This window comes from Solanum dulcamara, chromosome 12, assembly GCF_947179165.1.
Source record: "Solanum dulcamara chromosome 12, daSolDulc1.2, whole genome shotgun sequence".
NCBI classification, from domain to species: Eukaryota; Viridiplantae; Streptophyta; class Magnoliopsida; order Solanales; family Solanaceae; genus Solanum; species Solanum dulcamara.
In genome coordinates this window covers 46,402,232-46,421,754 of record NC_077248.1, presented here as the reverse complement: position 1 = coordinate 46,421,754, position 19,523 = coordinate 46,402,232, and the positions used below count along the sequence as shown (strand labels likewise).

The 19,523-nt window shown below is 40.1% G+C and overlaps 1 protein-coding gene across 1 annotated transcript; it reads right to left on the bottom strand.

Annotated features, from left to right (window-relative positions):
• Positions 1-12,685: 12,685 nt before the first annotated feature.
• LOC129875739 (uncharacterized) lies at positions 12,686-18,514 on the bottom strand. The gene is made up of 7 exons (XM_055950991.1): positions 18,400-18,514; positions 17,255-17,341; positions 13,967-14,167; positions 13,746-13,861; positions 13,539-13,590; positions 13,208-13,449; positions 12,686-12,748 (listed from the first exon to the last, which is right to left on the bottom strand). Exons 1-7 carry the CDS (start codon positions 18,512-18,514, stop codon positions 12,686-12,688), a joined length of 876 nt encoding a protein of 291 aa, XP_055806966.1.
• Between the last annotated feature and the right edge of the window lie 1,009 nt (positions 18,515-19,523).

Genomic DNA, 19,523 nt, shown 5'->3' with positions numbered 1-19,523 from the left:
CTCTCGGTCTCAACTAATTTAGATAAAGTTTATCCCTTCTTTCGAAGTCAGACTTTTTGAATTTCTATTGTCATTTGTTTTCCTAATCACTACCTCCCTCCCAGACAAGCAATGAATATGGAAAATTTATTTTTATTTACACTCACTAAGAAAGACTTTTGAATGAAAAAATCATAATACATGCAAAAACAAATTTCATCCATTGAGTCTCAAAAGATCCCTTTCTTTCAAGTTCAATTTCACCCAATTCAATAAGGGTTTCATGTCAATTCTTCATGAGTCCTCTCTACTTTGATTCAATTGATTATATTCTATTTTACTATGCATGACTTTACTAATATACATTATTTTCAATTGATTTCACATGGACAGGTGAATTATGCCAATGATTTTCAATATCAATGATGAATTATGATCATGAAATTCATGAAAGAATTATGCATGTTTTACGAAGATTATGAATTATGTTTCAAGAATGTTTTCAACTATGTATCAATGAATTGTGAAAGGTTTTCTCACAATATGAATGAAATTATGATTTAAATGCTTATAAAGGTAAGTGTCTATATTAATTATGTGATGAATAATGATTTGAAAAGAGCTACTTTATATGATTTTATGATGTGATTTTATATATGTTTATTCCCTTTCCTAATGATATGTTGATAATTAATTTTACCTATTCCGTTGGGATTTATCTTAGCACCGAGAGGGCTAGAAATGGAGGCTTGATAAGGGAGTGTCTAATAGTAACCTCTCCCAAACTACGTGCCCCATAGTGTCTTAAATAACTTAGCTAGTGGATCTACAAATAGCTTATATTGATAATGATACGGAGTCTACCTTGGCAAGTAGCCTTTCCTTTGACTCCATGTTATAGCTCACATGATTTTATTGTCGGTTATGGTCCATATCCCACAAAATTACTATATTTTCTTACAAGCTTTTCATGATGTCTTTTTATGATGCATTGACTTTATCTCATGTTTTTATGATTTACTTCACGTTTTTCAAGAATTTTTGGCCCTCTATCTCATGTTCATGCCTATCATTCTCTTTTATATATGTTATGCATGTTTCTCACATACTTAGTACATTACATGTACTAATGCATAGTTTTGCATATATTATTTTATTATATAGGTCACGACACTCCTGCCCATTTCTATGGCTAGTTTGGGTTTCACTCAAGTTGCTTATCTTGGTGAATCTTAATGATTTGAGGGAGAACATGTTATGTCATTTCTTTATGTTCAGATTATTTCACTTTCTTATGTTTTGGGTGAGCTAGGGCTTGTCCTACACCCCTATTTATATAGTAGTGGCATTGTAAGACTAGACGAGTAGACTTTTATTTATTTTGACTATCATGATGGGATTTCTCTGTTATCGAGATTTCTATGTTTTGAGAATTATCTTCCGCATCTAAGCTTACTTTTTATTTCATGTTATTATCATGTCATGTTATGCATGATAAGAGGCTTGGTTGGAGTTTCTCAGAATTCTAATCATTGTGTCACATCTAAGGCCTAAATTCAATCGTGAAAATAGGGGTGGAGGTTGGAGCGGGAATGGGAGTGGGGGTGGTTCGAAAAGAAGGTGGGGGAGGATGAAGGTACATTTTTTTATTTTTTATCCTTTTTAAAATTTATTATTTTATTCTTATATGATATGATGTTCACTTGCCTCTACACGTGTGTGGTAACACACTCTCGCTAACTCACCCATATTAATGCCACATAATTCTGGTGAATGATAAGAGGGATTTGATATATTGTGTTTTACTGAGTTTAAGAATTCAATTGGTAAAGCTTTAAGTAGAAGGGACCATAATACAAACTAATACAAGTACAGGGTCCATTAGACCATTTTGCCCTACTTTAACTTTAGAATGAAAAAGGATTACTTGGTAGGGTCTAAGGAAACCAAACAAATAAATTTATATAGACAAAAATGGAGAAAATCATAAAGACTTGAATTAAATATTTGGAGGTTATGTGTCACGACCCCAATCCGCCGTGACTCGCACCCACTCTAACTCTCCGATGGGAGAACCATTCTAACATTCCAACAATAAAAATTGAAATATGCACACAAGCTTAGATATACAGAAGCAGGACATAAACTAGAATAATGACTGAGTCCCCATAAACTCAGCAAAAAAGATCAAATATCAAGAAGTGAGGAAATACCCTAGGAAACTGAAAGTCGTCCGTACAAAACTCTAATAATATTTGAAAAGTAAAGGGAAACACTCCCATAAGAAAACATAATAATAAAACAGTGTTTAAAGTCTTAGTCCTGGAAAAGAGGACTAGAACATGGATGAGTCCATGGCAGCTTGAAATAAATAGATCACCCTTGAACACGAACAAGCTTAATCTTCTAGCCGGGGTCTCTCTACAGTTGGTTGAATATGCCCTCTACTCAACAAAAACGTAGAGCAAGAGTAGTATCAGTACACAAAATCAATGGTGCACTGGTAGGATCACGCGGTTAGCCAGTAAGCAAATTATAAACAAGTAAATTCAACATAATATGCATATACATATACATAATAATTCAAAAACATCTCAATATCAGAACCAAGTGTCTTCTACATGCTATAATTTCACCCAAGGGTCCTCTCAAGGGACCTACAAATAATCAGCTTTATGTCGGAATATGACACCCAATTTAAGTATATGTCGGAACATGACACTCAATCCAAATTGTGTGGCAAAACATGAAACCTAATCTAAGTATGTCAAAATCACAAAAACATTCAATATTTACAATATTTATACCACTAAGAACAGGTTTATCATAATAACAGACCAGCAAGTGATTATTTTACCCATAATCCAGCATGTTTCCCTATTTATATACACACATGCATATCATGAAGCAATTTAACAAGTATATGAAACACATATGGGAAACTAGGCCATCACCTACCTCAAATTCAAGCTTTCATAACCTTACAATGAAAGAGTCTTCCTTTTTTGGGTTCGTTCTTCTTGTTCTTGGTCTAAAAAACATTAAATACATATCAAGGATCAATATAATGGCCTAAATATTATGAGATATAATACAATTTCACTCCCTAGGCCAACCCATAATCCTAACCTTACCCTAGGGCTATTTCCCACCATATATTTTCAGTTCAAACCCTCTCCCAATGATTATCACCCATACTTCTAGTTTCTAGGAATCAAAGTATGAATATAGGGAGTAAAAACCTTGCCTTAAGATTGTAAATCAGTGGAAAATTAATGAAAATCGCTATAGGTCGCCTTTTGGGGTTTTTGAAACTAATTGTTGCAAAAAAAACCGTTTCTGATCTTTTTCATGACTTAAGTCACGACTGTCTCTCTCTGGCAGGATATGCAAAAATAGTGAGCTCAAATTTTGTGCTCCAAGCCCCCATTTCTCATCACACCCCTTCCAAAGATGCATTAAAATTATACCCTTCACGCCAAATTCGATTTCAAGAGATTTACTTGTCCGAATGTGATTTCGCGAAGACATAAATGCTTTATATCATTTTGGCTATAAGACTATCGAATAAAATTATATATTTTACCTCCCATCATTCACAAGATCCCCTTGACTTTACCTCACTCAGAATTTATCCAAGTCTGGCCTAGGCTTAAATTTTTTGAAGTTACTACCCACAGTTTCCTGGCCCAAAATCCATCCCCATTGTCTATCCCTAACAACGGAAATAGGTTATTACAATAGATACCAATTTACCTATCACTCATCCCCGAGTGACTAACTAGGAAAAATAAGACTAAAGTAAAGATAGAGTAGTACTTGTTTTGTCGAACAATTGAGGATACTTGTCTCGCATGTATTTCTTAGTCTCCCAAGTAGATTTCTATACCGAATGATATTTCCATTACACTTTAACCATATTAATCTCCTCCTTATTCCTCAATTTTTGGACATCACGATCAAGAATTTCAACTACTCTTCCACATACTGAAGTTCATTGTCTAATAATACTGAGTCTCATTTAATGATGTAGTCCCCATTCCCATGGTACTTTTTCAATATAGACACATGGAATATTGGGTGTACCCTAGACAATCTATGTAGTAAGGCCAATATGTACGCCACTAGCCCTACACAATCAAGAATTTCAAAAGGACCAATATAGCGAGGATTGAGTTTGCCCTTCTTGCCAAACCTCATCACCCCTTTAATAGGTGATAAATTTAGAAGTGTTTGTTCACCAGCCTTGAATGTCATATCCCTCACCTTGCGATTAGAATACTTCTTCTGACGACTTTGAGCCACTAGAAGCTTAGCTCGGATACTTCTTACCTTATCTTGAGCATCCATCACTAAGTCAACCCACAATGGCTCCACTTCTCCATCTTCAAACCACCCTATTGGAGAACTGTATCTCCTCCCATACAAGGGTTCGAATGGTGCCATATCAATACTAGAGTAGTAGCTATTATTGTAGGAGAACTCACACAAGAGCAAAAACTTGTCCCAATAGCCCTAAAGTCTATCACACATGCCCTCAACATATCTTCTAGCACTTGTATAGTCCTTTTTGACTGCCCTTCTATCTATGGATGGAAAGTTGTGCTGAAAGTGAGTTGGGTACCCAACTCTTCATGTAACTTACCCCAAAATTTGGAAGTGAACTGTGTACCACGGTCTAAAATGATAGAAAGAGGAACCTCATGTAGCCTTACTATCTCCTTCACATAAATTCTGGTCAACTATTGTGCATTGTAATCCATTCTAACTAGAATGAAGTGTGTTGACTATGTTAACCTGTCAACCACCACCCAAATAGAGTCACACTTTCCAAAAGTCTGAGGAAGTCCCACCACGAAATCCATGGCTATTCTCTCCCACTTCCATTCAAGAATGGGCATTTTTTGCAACAAACCTGTAGGTCTTTGGTGGTCATACTTCACCTGTTGGCAGTTTTGATACTTGGCTACATATTCAGCTATGTCTTTCTTAATACCCGGCCATCAATATAGCCATTTCAAGTCTTGATATATCTTAGTAACTCCAAGGTGAATAGAGTATCGTGAACTATGAGATTCAAACTGGATCTTTTGAATTAGACCATCTACCTGGGGAACACAAATCCTTCCCCTAAAATGAAGCACCCGACCTGCATCTAGTGTTGAGTCTGGAGCTTTTCCCATCAATACCTTCCCTCTAATTTCATTTAAGTATACATCTTCAAACTGTTTGGTCTTGATCTCTTCTATGAAAGTGGGCCTTAGATCTACTCCGGCCATTATTCCACCTTTCTCTGAGATGCCTAGCCTCATGAATTTGGCCTCCAAGGCCTGAATTTCTCTAGCTAGGGGCCACTTAAGGGCCCCCAAATAAGCTAAAATGCCCATGCTCACCGGCTTCTGGCTCAATGTATCTGCTACTACCACATTAGCTTTGCTTGGATGGTACTAGATAGTGACATCATAGTCCTTTAGCAACTCCATCCACCTTCGCTGTCTCAGATTTAAGTCCTTCTAGGTGAATATGTGTTGAAAGTTGCGATGATTAGTAAAAACCTCACACTTGACACCGTACAAATAATGTCTCCAGATTTTTAGTGCAAACACTACCCCTGCCAACTATACGTCAAGAGTCGGGTGGTTCCTTTCATGCACCTTTAATTGTTGTGAAGCATATGCTACAATATTCTTATCCTACATCAACACAACACCCAAACCAGAATGTGAAGCATCACAATAAAAAATAAAATCTTTACCTTCGACTAGCAGGGTCAAAATTGGTGTTATGGTCAGAAGAATTTTGAGCTTTTGGAAGCTCTCTTCACACTTGTCAATCCACTTGAATGGTACGTCCTTTTAAGTCAACCTAGTCAAGTGAGTAGCAAGCAAAGTTTTTCATAAACTAGCGATAGTAAGTGGTCAGTCCTACAAAACTTCTAACCTCTGTCATAGAACTAGGCCTAACCTAATTCCTAACTGCCTCAATCTTTTGTGGGTCCACCATTACTTTTTCTTTTGAAACAATATGGCCTTAAAAAGCAATTGAATGTAGCCAAAATTCACACTTAGACAATTTTGCATACATCTTTTATCTTCCCAAAACTCCCAACACAATTCGAAGATGATCTACATGTTTTTGTTCACCCTTTGAATACACCAATATATCATCTATAAACACTATGACAAACGAATCCAGGAACGGTATGAACACCTTACTCATCAAACTCATAAAGGTTGCAGGTGCATTGGTCAACCCAAAAGACATTACTAAAAATTCATAGTGCCCATACCTAGTCCTAAAAGCTATTTAAGGCACATTCGCAGGTCTAATTTTCAACTAATGATACCTAGACCTGAGATCAATCTTTGAAAAGACTGAAGCACCTTGTAACAAGTCAAACAGGTCATCAATATGAGGCAATTTATTTATGATGGTAACCTTATTCAACTATCGGTAGTCAATGCACATTCTCATACTCTATTATTTTTCTTGACAAACAACATCAGATCACCCCAAGGAAGATGAATGAACCCCTTATCAAGAAGCTTCTGAATTTGAGCCTTAAGCTCTCTCAACTCTGTCGGAGCCATACGGTAGGGAGGAATGGAAATTGGAAGAGTACCCAGCTCTAAATCAATGCTTCTAAGTATATGTCTCGATCAGAAGGCATACCAGGCAAGTCTGAAGGGAAAACTTCCGGAAATTCACACACTATTAGAATAGACTCAATAGAAGGAGACTTTACCTCCATATTCTGAATATGGGACAAATATGCCAAAAATCCCTGCCCTACCATTTTTTTAGCCTAGAGAAAGTATATGACCTTAGATGGCTTAGGCTTGTACACCCCTTCCCACTCTAACCTTTCCCTATCTGGGATCTCTAAAGCTACAGTCTTTGAATTGTAATTAAGTACAACAAAGTAGGGGGACAACCTAGTCATTCCTAAGATCACATCAAAATCTTTCATGTCTAGGATTACTAAGTCAACCCAAGTCTGGTATCCCATAAACACAATAGAACAACAATGATACACATGGGTGACTATGAATGACTCTCCAACATGGGTAGAAATATGAACAGATCCAATATATCACATAATACATCAAAACCCAAGGTGTATCTTACTGACATATAGGAATAAGTGGAACCTAGATCAAATAAAATAGTAGTCATCCGGTAACAGATAAGAATAGTACCTATGATAACTACATCAGATGCCTCTGCCTTGGTCTTGATTAGGAATGCATAAAACTAAGCCTGGTCATCTTGACAGCCACCTTCCTGCCTGGCTGGATGCTTCCTGACCTGTATTACTACTGCCCTAGCCCCTACAGCCTCTCAGATTTCCTTATCACCCATTTTATGGACGTCCAATGCCACTGTTCCCTCCAGCTACTAGGACCACTTCTCGAGCCTGCTGGAGGCTGAAACTATCCTGCAGGGGTGACATTACTCCCTCTCTATATGGCCTTGCTCTCCACAATTAAAACAGCCGCGATTAAAAGATAGGCGGCTACCTAGAAATGATGCTCCCTGGACCTCATGGGCCTTATGCTACTATGGAGTACTTGAAAAGCTGACAGTAGAAGTGGGCAGTGCTGACTGAATTGGCCGGGAAGCAATCACCGGCCTGTCTAACCCTCTGGAATAAGACCTTTGAAAGTTACCTGCATTTCTAGGAGGTTTAGACAAGGTCTTTGCTTGCACATCCTTCCCCATACCTTTAACTTTCTTAACAAAATCTGTAACCTCATTGAAGCTCCTGTCAGATGAAATCATATAAATAGAAAGTACCTACAACTCGGGGTCCAACCCGTTCACGAACAACCTGATCCTCTCCTCTTCAGTAGTGATCAGCTAAGTAGCATACCTGATAGTGCATGAAATTTAGCTTCATAAGCAGTCACTGATAACCCTCTTTGTTCAAGGGCCATAAACTCATCCTTCTTCCCATCCCTCAAGGTGTGAGGCACATACTTCTCTAAAAATAGAGCATGGATCTGAGCCCAAGTGAGTAGGGGCAACACAAAAAAGATACTCCACATAGGCCCTCCATCACTGCTTGGCCTCTCCATGCAGCTGGAAAGTCATAAACTCCACTCTATGCTAATACACTATGCTCAGCTTGTGTATCCTCTCATACCAATCAAAAATAAACTCGTAGGTATCCTAATTTTCAATACCATGGAAAACTGTAGGTTTGAGCTTGAGGAATTTGGTAAGTATGTCATGCTCAATACCAGTCAACACAGGACCCATTAGTAGCCTAAAGAATGCATCTATGCCTACCACTTTATATGTTGGATGAACTGTAGTAGAAATCGGACCATCAACAGGAGTTAGTATTGCGAGCATGGTTGGAATGGCTTTAGTGCCAGCTAGCCTACTCAAGAATATCATGATCTGTATCACGACCTAACCTCATAGGCCATGACGGGAGCCCAAACTAGACACACGTGTGTACCCTGCCAACTATAAGTAAACCCATTTCCTATTCGACTCATAATGTACCAATAGATAAGAAAACATACAAGCCGACAAGACCGTCATAACATATAGGGTCATTCCATAACATACATATATGCGGGACGACAAGGCTTTTATGGCACTAGGAATGCCTAAATCAAAAGTCATACAAGCACAACTGTACATACAGACATATACAACCCATACACAACCCACGTACATATCCACAGACCTCTAAGAGTAAGAATGGTAACATAAGATGGGACAGGGCCCCCGCTGTACCTATGAACAAAAATATATACATCAGGGTTTAGTACCAAAATCTAGGCTCCACCACAAGGGAGCACTTCTGGACCGCTGAGTGGGACTCCTACGCTAGCGGATCCCCAAACTGTATATCTCTACCTACGGGAATGAATGCAGCCCCCCGAAAAAAAAGGATCAGTACGACATATATACTGAGTATGTAAAACATAACATAGCATAACTAGAAGCATATCTGAAATAGAAGTAGGGGATAAAACATCATATAAGAAATTTGTACATGTACCCTGTGAGTTGTCAAAACATGCATGCTCAAATTATACAATATAGTCGGCCCTTTTAGGGATCCGGTGAATCATACCTGTAGGACCATCATAGGCCCAGGGCCATCACCACCTTATTACATCACATCATTATATATATACATACGTACCCAACCCTTTAGTGAGGGACTCAGTGAGTTTTTTATGTCACTGCATTGTCATGTCCTCGTATAGTATACCCGGCCCTTTAGTGAGGGACTCAGTGGATAATGCAGTAAACTGCGCATATTTACATGCCCTAGCCCAAGACTCGGTGATAGAAGGGTTATAATATGCACGAGTAGAGTAGTGAGTAACCATATGAAATTTTAACATTATCAGAGACCCGATAGTATAAGAGGATTAAGCTATCGTCTGAGGACCCGAGTAGTAGTGTAGTCATCTTAGCTACCCTCTAAATACCATTAGGGGCTATATTACTTAGCATCTCAGGGTCCCTAGATGTGTACTAAAGTAATGCTAACCTCTTAAGGACTCCAGAGCACTTGCTTTCATATAGTCCTAAAACTAGGAGCCCGTATATTTATTAAGTCCTTAGCATATAAAAGGTTCAAGGAGAGTAGCTCAACTATTATAAAAGTTCAACCTCCAGAAGTGAATAAGAGACACTTAGGAATGGAATTACTTCAAAGATCATATCACGTCTTACTTACTTCTAAGACATGCCAAATAAAGAGAAAGAATAGGCTTTACATACCTCTTATAGACTTCTCTTAATCACATTCACGTCATCGTCCTCAAAACCTATTTAACATGGAAGCAATGCAAGTATCAACAACCTTAGACTTTTCAGCTTCTTAGACTACCTACGAGTATTTATAGAACTAGTTTCCTCGCTCACCTTCTCGACTAGTTCCTTAATTAGTTAAGAGATTAACAGAAATTGGGCAGCACCTCTCCTATAAGGGCGACATGTATCCAGCCCCCATTGGGCCAACACATACATGCTACCAATTAAGGGCTTCCATATAGAAGTGAGGTCCACCCCCCCCCCCTAAGAAGATGGGTCACCTACTTGACCCCAAGCAGGTGGGTCACCTTCTGCCATGTGTCATCTCACTATGCTGCTACGTGTCATTCTCTCCTTCTCCTCGAGGGTTCATAATCTCATCTTATTTTAACAACTTATGTAATCCGTGCTATGTAAGCTTGGTATGTACTCAAGTGGCTTAAGTTGTAAGACTTCTAAATTAATAGCTTATGTAGGTAAGTTGAGTCCTACGACTCATTATTTGGCCTCCAACTCCTTCCGACTTCTCATAACTCTATTTCCAACCTTCCCTACTATGGGGTATCACATTCTCCCTTCCGTAGAGTAGTTTGATAGTGTCGTAGATTTTCCGGCTCACATGATAACTTCTAATAAGCTTAAAAGACATTCTGATCTCAAGAGTGTGGGGTGTAACATCCTTCCCCCTTTTAGAACATTCGTCCCCGAATGTTAAATGAAACTTCCCTTAAGACTTTATACAGATGGTAGGGAGATTCCTTTTCATCGCGATAACATACATTTTCATCCAAGTAATTAATATATGAGTTTCAGGAGTTGGGGTTACTTGTAGACATCGAGAACAGTTACGGATACTTATGTTTCATGTTTTTTCTTCTTCCCAGGTCATTTCTTCACGATTCCTATTCTGCCACAGAACCTTAACAGAAGCTACATCCTTAGTCCGTAATCTTCTAAGTTGTCGATCCAAGATGGCGATTGGTTGCTCTTCATAAGCTAACTCCTTTGTGACCTTGATATCATCTACGGGATATACTCGAGATGGGTCACCAACATACTTGTAAAGCATTGATACATGGAAGACTGGATGTACTGCTTCCAGGTCTGCTGGTAAATCTAGTTCGTAGACAACCTTGCCTATTTAGCAAAGGATCAAGTAAGGGATAATATATCTCGGTCTCAGCTTCCCTTTCTTGCCAAACCTCATTACTCTTTTCATAGGTGACACTTTTAAGAACACCCATTCACCCATTTAGAATTCCAAAGGTCGACGTCAATTGTCTGCATATGACATCTGTCGAATTTGGGCAGCTAATAATCTTTCTCGAATAAGCTTTACCTTTTCCACCGCTTGTCATATAAAGCCTCATACGGCACCATCTAGATGCTGGAGTGATAGTTGTTATTGTAGGCAAACTCAATAAGTAGTACATGATCATCCTAACTACCTTTGAAGTCAATTATGCAGGCCCGTAGCATATCCTCTAGCGTTTGAATAGTGCGCTCGGCCTGTCCATCAGTTCGGGAATAAAATATTATGCTAAGGCTTACCTGTGTTCCTAAGCCTTCTTGGAATGACCGCCAAAAGTGGGCTGTGAAATGGGCTCCCCTGTCAAAAATAATAGATGTGGGAACTCCGTAAAGTCGTACTATCTCTTTGATGTACAATTTTGCATAGTCCTCAGCTAAGTATGTGGTCCTGATTGGGAGGAAGTGGGATGATTTTATCAGCCTATCCATAATAACCCATATGGAATCCTGCTTCCATAGAATGCGAGGTAAGCCGGTAATGAAGTCCATGTTAATCGCTTCCCATTTCCAAGTTGGAATCTCCATCTCTTGTAGTAGCCCACTTGGTTTCTGATGTTCAACTTTAACTTGTTAGCAGTTCGGGCATTGGGCTATGAACTCGGCTATATCTTTTTTCATACCATCCCACCAATATAAACCCCTAAGGTCATGATACATCTTAGTTGAGCTCGAATGAATAGAATAATGGGCATGGTGTGCCTCTCCCAGTACTTGTTGTTGTAGCCTTGTAATTTTCGGTACACAGACTCTGCCTCGATATTGTAGTACTCCACCAGCCATGATCTCAAATGGAGTCTTTCCCTCTTGGAGAGTCACATCCCTATACTAGGTCAGAACAGGGTCCTGGTATTGATATTGTTTTACTTCTTCCATGAGCGAGGATTCAGCAATTCCTCGAATAGAAACCCCACCATCATCCGAACCAGCTAAGCGGACTCCAAGGCTAGCGAGCTGGCAAATCTCATGGTTTATCTCTTTTTGCTCTATTTGTTCATCTACCAAGCTACCCATCGATTTATAGCTTAGTGCATCAGCCACCATATTTTCCTTCCCTAGGTGGTATAATATGTCGACGTCATAGTCCTTCTACAACTCCAGCTACCTTCTTTGCCAGAGATTTAGCTCTTTCTGTTTAAAAATATACTGAAGGCTTTTATGGTCTGTATAAATATCCACATGTATGCAATATAAGTAGTGCCTCCATATTTTTTAAGGCATGAATTACCGCTGCTAATTCCAGATCATGTGTTGGGTAGGTCCTTTCGTGCTTCCTGAGCTGTCGGGAGGCATAAGCTATAACTCTACCATGCTTCATCAAAACACATCCTAGCCTAATACCGGAAGCATCACAATAGATAATGTAGCCACTGGGTCCGTCAGGAAGAGTGAGAACAGAAGTCATAGTCAATTTATCCTTTAACAACTGGAAACTTCGTTCGCAAGCATCAGTCCACTAGAACTTAGCCGCTTTTTAAGTCAGCCTTGTTAAAGGTGCCAAAATGGAAGCAAACTTTTCCATGAACCTCCGATAGTATCCTGCTAACCCCAAAAAGCTACGTACCTCCATAGGGGTTGTAGGTCTTGGCCAAGCCTTCACAGCCTCAATTTTCTACGTATCTACGCGAATACCATCAGTCCCAATAACATGCCCCAAAAATGCTACTGAAGTCAACTAGAATTCACATTCAGAAAACTTAGCGTATAGTTTCTGGTGTTTGACTACTCCTAGTACCACCCACAAATGATCCGCGTGTTCCTTCTCTGATCGTGAATACACCAAAATATCATCAATAAATACAATCACGAACAAATCTAGAAATAGTTTGAACACTCAGTTCATTAGATCCATAAACACTGCTGGAGCATTTGTTAGCCCAAAAGACATCACTTTGAACTCAAAGTGCCCATATCGGGTGTTGAATGCGGTCTTTGGGATATCTGTCTCTCTTGCCCGCACTTGATGATAGCCTGACCGCAGGTCTATCTTCGAAAAGCACTTAGCGCCCTGCAACTAGTCAAAAAATTCATCAATCCTTGAGAGGGGATATCTGTTCTTAATTGTTACCTTATTCAGCTGCCTATAGTCAATGTACATTCACAGCGATCCATCTTTCTTTTTAATGAATAGTACCGGCTCTCCCCATGGTAAGGTACTAGGCCTAATAAATCCCTTTTCCAGCAAGTCTTTCAATTGCTCTTTTAGCTCTTTTAACTCCACGGGTGCTATTCTATACAAAGGGATAGAGATAGGCTGAGTATCTAGTAGCACGTCTACTGTGAACTCTACCTCCCAGTTAGGAGGAAGGCTTGGAAGTTCATCTGGGAACACATCTGGGTATTCATTAACAACGGGCACCATTGGAGAGTTGGCACCTCCGCTCCCAAATCATGTATGCAGACTAGATGATAAATATACCTATTTCTAATCATTTTCCTTGCCTTAAGGTATGAAATGAATCTACCCTTCGGCGATGCTGTGTTCCCTACCCACTCTAAGACTGGTTCATCTGGGAACTGGAACCAAACCACTTTGTTTCTATAGTCTACATTGGCATGATAAGAAGCTAACTAATCCATACCCATAATAACATCGAACTCCATCATATCTAACTCTAGCAAATCAGCCAAGGTATGATGACTATAGACATTTATTGGCAATTTCTATATACCTGTTTTACCACAATAGAGTCCCCTACTGGTGTATCCACCTCAAATGATTCTATCAACTCAGGCTTAATTCCAATTCTACTAACAAGAAAAGAAGATATATATGATAAAGTAGATCCTGGATTCATCAATGCATATATGTCTCGAGAGAAGATTGATAATGTACCTGTGACTATGTTTGGCGACGCCTCCTAGTCTTATCTACTGGCTAAGGCATATATACGATTAAAAGGACCACCAGAACTGGAAACTCCACCACGGCCTACCATCATCTGCATACCCCACCCCATCGGGTTCATAGCCACAGAAGAAGAAGAAGAAGAACCCGCTACTGACCTAGTTGGCTGAGCTACACCACCTAGAATACCCTTAAGTGGACAGTCCCTCATAACATGTCCTTGGCGGACACAAGAAAAATAGGCACCTGTAGTCCAGTGACATTCCCCAAAATAAAGCCTATTACAATGGGGAATCTGGGTGCTGGTGGTCTTGACTATCGAGAATTCTGGTTCACCTGTGTACCTGAAACTCTGGAGCTTTGACTAGCCCCCGAATACCTGGGGCTCTCAAATATTCCCCTTAGAAACTGTAGAGGTGCACTCCGAGCTGGCTGGGAGGGATATCTACCCAATTGTTGAAACCGCCCGCTTTGAAATTCCCTCAGATAACCAACTGACCTATATCTCTTAAGATGCCTTCTATCAAAACCTTTGTCAAGCTAACACTCTCTATGTCTCTCTTCTACCCCTTGGGCGTATGCTTGTACCCGGGCAATATCCATGCCTGGCTGAGAAGTCATGGCCATGCAGCTATCAACCAAATAAAGGTCCAAGCCCATCACGTAACGATGCACCCTATCTTCCCTATCGACTACAACTGTAGGGGCATGCCTCGCCAATGAGTCAAACTCGAGGCTGTAGTCTCGAACACTCTTTCTATTCTGTTTCAACTGTAAGAATTTATCAACCCTGGCTCATCTCATTTCTGGAGGAAGAAAGTAGCCAAGAAAGGCTTCTACAAATTCATCCCATTCAACTGGAGGAGCACCCTCGTCTCTTGATAATTCCCAAGACTTATGCCAGTTAGCGGCTATGTCACGCAACCGATAAGAGGCTAATTCAGCTGACTCAATCTCTGAGGCCCTAATGATTCACAGTGTATGCTGCATCTGTCGAGTGAACTCCTGTGGGTCCTCCGCAGGTCTTAACCCATGAAATTCTGGGGGATTATAGGCTAAGAAGTCATAGAACCTTAAGCTATCTTGTCTATTTGCATCATTCGGGCCATGCCTCCGAGCCTGTCCTGCCATCAGTCCAGTCAGCAACTGCACTGTGTCTCTCATAGCTCTATCTTCTGCCCCATTCTATGGGGCTAGAGGCTCCTGCACTGGAGATTCAGGATGTATAGCTATTGCTGCCCTAACCTCCTCTAGGGTGGAGGCGTAGTAGAGCTTGCCGACTGAAGTATAATCCTCGACATAGATTGAGCACGGGCCCTGGTAACTCTCGGGGTCTGACTGGTTTCCCCCACTGCTGACTTGCCCTTCTGGGCAGTGGTTTCTTTCCTTGGAGGCATCATTGTAAACACATAGGTAGATTAGTGAAGGGTCATCCTAAAAACATAGCTCTATCGCACGATCTAAGATAAGAAAGAAGTAACATCCTAAATGTCGTGTAGCCTCCTATTTATAGATGTAGTGCACAACACACCGATAAACAAGCCTCTACTAGACACGGTCTATGGATATTCCAAGGACGAACTGCTCTGATACCATTTCTATCATGACCTAACCCTGTAGGCCATGACGGGTGCCCGAACTGGACACATGCGTGTACCCTACAACCTATAAGTAAACCCATTTCCTGTTCGACTCATAATGTACCAACAGATAAGAAAACATACAAGCCGACAAGGCTGTCATAACATATAGGGTCGTTCCATAACATATATACATATGGGCCGACAAGGCTGTTACGACACTGGGAACGCCCAAATCATAAGTCATACAAGCACAACTGTACATATATACATATACAACCCATACACAACCCATGTACATATCCACAGACCTCTAAGAGTAAGAACAGTAACATAAGGCGGGACAGGGCCCCTGCCGTACCCGTAAACAAAAATATATACATCAGGGTTTAGTACCAAAATCTAGGCTCCAGCACAAGGGAGCACTTCTGAACCACTGAGTGGGACTCCTACGCTGGCGGATCCCCAAACTTTATATCTGTACCTGTGGGCATGAACGCAGCCACCTAAAGAAAGGGGGTCAGTACGACATATGTAATGAGTATGTAAAATATAACATAGCATAAATTGAAGCATATCTGAAACAGAAGCAGGAGATAAAACATCATATAAGAAACTTGTACCTGTACCCTATGAGTTGTCAAAATATGCATGCTCAAATTATATAATATAGCCGGCCCTTTCAAGGATTCGGTGAATCATACCTATAGGACCACCATAGGCCCGGCGCCATTGCCACCTTATTACATCACATCATCATATATATACATACATACCCAGCCCTTTAGTGAGGGACTCGGTGATTTTTTCATGTCACTATATTGTCATATCATCGTATAGTGTACCCGGCCCTTTAGTGGGGGACTTAGTGGATAATGTAGTGAACTGTGCACGTTTACATACCCCAACCTGGGACTCGGTGATAGAAGGGTTACAGTATGCACGAGTAGAGTAGTGAGTAACCATATGCAATTTTAACATTATCATAGACCCGATAGTATAAGAGGATTAAGCTATCGTCTGAGGGCTCGAGTAGTAGTGTAGTCATCTTAGCTGCCCTCTAAATGCCATTAGGGGCTATATTACTTAGCATATCGGGGTCCCTAGATGTGCACTAAAGTAATGCTAACCACTTAAGAACTCCAGAGCACTTGCTTTCATATAGTCCTACAACTAGGAGCCCATATATTCATTAAGTCCTTAGCATATAAAAGGTTCAAGGAGAGTAGCTCAACAATTATAAAATTTCAACCTCCAGAAGTGAATAAGAGACACTTAGGAATGGAATTACTTCAAATATCGTATCATGTCTCACTTACCTCTAAGACATGCCAAATAAAGAGAAAGAATAGGCTTTACATACCTCTTACAGAAATCTCTTAATCACGTTCACGTCGTCATCCTCCAAACCTATTTAACATGAAAGCAATGCAAGTAACAAAAACCTTAGACTTTTCAGCGTCTTATACTACCTACGAGTATTAATAGAACTCATTTCCTCGCTCGCCTTCTCGACTAGTTCCTTAATTAGTTAAGGGATTAATAGAAATCGGGCAGCACCTCCCCTATAACTTGCCCTATCAACAATTCCATTTTACTCCCAAACCTTAAAATCCAAAAAAACCACAACAACCAGCAGCTATACAACACAAGAATACCACAATACGATGCAATATAAGTTCCAAATGATTCACCCAAAACTACGATACCAAAAGAGAGTTTTTAATCTTTATTTCATAAAACCTTTAATTACACGAAGCAGGGGGTCCTGTGGATGCAACCAGAAGAACCCATGCCTTATTTATACCAGTTTCCATCCCTGTAACACACCACCACACACCTGCAGCCGCACACCACAAGCACAACACCTTGCTTCAACTACAATTTAACTATAGCGACTCCAATTTAGTTTGTTTCGAACGTTAAGCATTCCTATGAAATTTTTATACTTCCAACCACATACAAGGCACATAATACACTCCATAACAACCCCATAGAGTCCAAATTGAAGGGAGAAACCTTACCTTACCCGAAATTTGCCAAAACTTGCCAAATTGCTCCTCGGAACTTCTCTAAATGCGCTTACAACATCGTGGCTGCTTGCTATCCATTTGGTTCTGATCCAAGCCATGATTTTATACTATTAATACTCCATATCATCATGGTATACCCTAGATAATTAATTTAGGGAACGAAATCGGGACTTACCTTTTTTTTCTCCCCTAGGCCGTCACCTTTTCCTCTCTTAGTTTAGGGTTTTTGTTTCTTTCTTTGCTGAAGTTTTTGGATACAAATGAGAATAAGAGTCATTTAACATGTAGATATATTTTGCCTTAGGGGGTGACATATGTCAGACCCTAAGGGCAACACGTGTCCAGCCCCCATTGGGCCAACACATACATGCTGCCAATTAGGGGATGCCACATGGCAGTGGAGTCCACCACCCCCCAAGCAAGTGGGTCACCTACTTGACCCCAAGCAGGTGGGTCACCTTCTGCCATGTGTCACCTCCCTATGCTCCCACGTGTCATTCTTTCCTTCTCATCGTGGGTTCGTAATCTCGTCTTATTTTAAGAACCTATATAATTCGTGCTATATAAGCTTGGTATGTACTCAAGTGTCTTAAGTATGTAAGACTTCTAAATTAATAGCTTACGTAGGTAAGTTGAGTCCTATGATGCATTATTTGGCCTCCAACTCCTTTCGACTTCTCATGACTCTATTTCCAACCTTTCCTACTATGGGGTATCACATTCTCCTTTCCTTAGAATCGTTTGATAGTATCGTAGAATATCCGGCTCACATGATAACTTCTAAGAAGCTTAAGAGATATTCCAAGCTCAAGAGTGTGGGGTGAAACAATCTGCTAGGCCAAGATTGGATCTAGAGGGGGGATACCAGCAGGCTTAGTTTGGGTACCCTCCTCTTGTTCTGCCTGCTCTTGTTCCTCTCCAGCTTCTACCTCCCCCTCAAACTCATTCTGGAGAACTGGAGGGGCCCTACCTTCCAGCATCTCCTCAATAGGGACATCTACTCTGGCAGGTGCATCCCTCCCTCTGCCCCTGCCTCACCTACCTCTCCTGCCTCTTCCTCTACCACACCCTCGAATGACTGGGTTCTTCTTTGGGCTTAACTGGAGATACTAGCCTGACACTATTGTAACGTGTGTTAACCATCTGCGGATAAGAGAGTGAAAGCGATTAGATATCAATTTGGATCTTTAAATACCAATTGGAATCAAGTTATAGCACGAAGGAAGGAAGACAATGAAAATTTTTCCTAAAATCCTGTAGCCTCTCAAAGAAAAGTACATACGTCTCTGTACCATTCTGCAAGACTCTACTAACTCATTTTGGTACGACAAGATCAATGAACCTAGGTTTTGATACCAACTTAGTCACGACCCCAACCCACTGTGACTAGCACCCACTCTAACTCTCTTGTGAGAGAACCATTCTAACAGCTCAACAATAAAAATCAAAATATGCAAACAAGCTTAGATATGCAAAAGAAGGATATAAACTAGAATAATGACTGAGTCTCCATAAACTCAGCAAAAAAGATCAAATATCAAGAAGTGCGAAAACACCCTAGGAAACTAAAATTCATTTGAACCAAAACTCTAATAATGTCTGAAAAGGAAAGGAAAACACTCCCACAAGAAAACATAATAATAAAACAGTGTCTAAAGTCTTAGTCTTGGAAAAGGGGACTAGAACATGGAAGAGTCCATGGCAACTTGAAACAAACAGCTCACCCTTGAACTCGAACAAGCTTAATCTTTTAACCGAGGTCTCTCTGCAGTTGGCTGAATATGCCCTGTACTCAATAAAGGTAGAGTAAGAGTAGTATTAGTACACAAAAATAATAGTGTACTGGTAGGATCACGTGGTTAGTCAGTAAGCAGATCATAGACAAGTAAATTCAATATAATATGCATATACATATACAGAATAAGTCAAAACCATCTCAATATAACAACTCAATGTCTTTCACATGCTACAATTTCATACAAGGGTCCT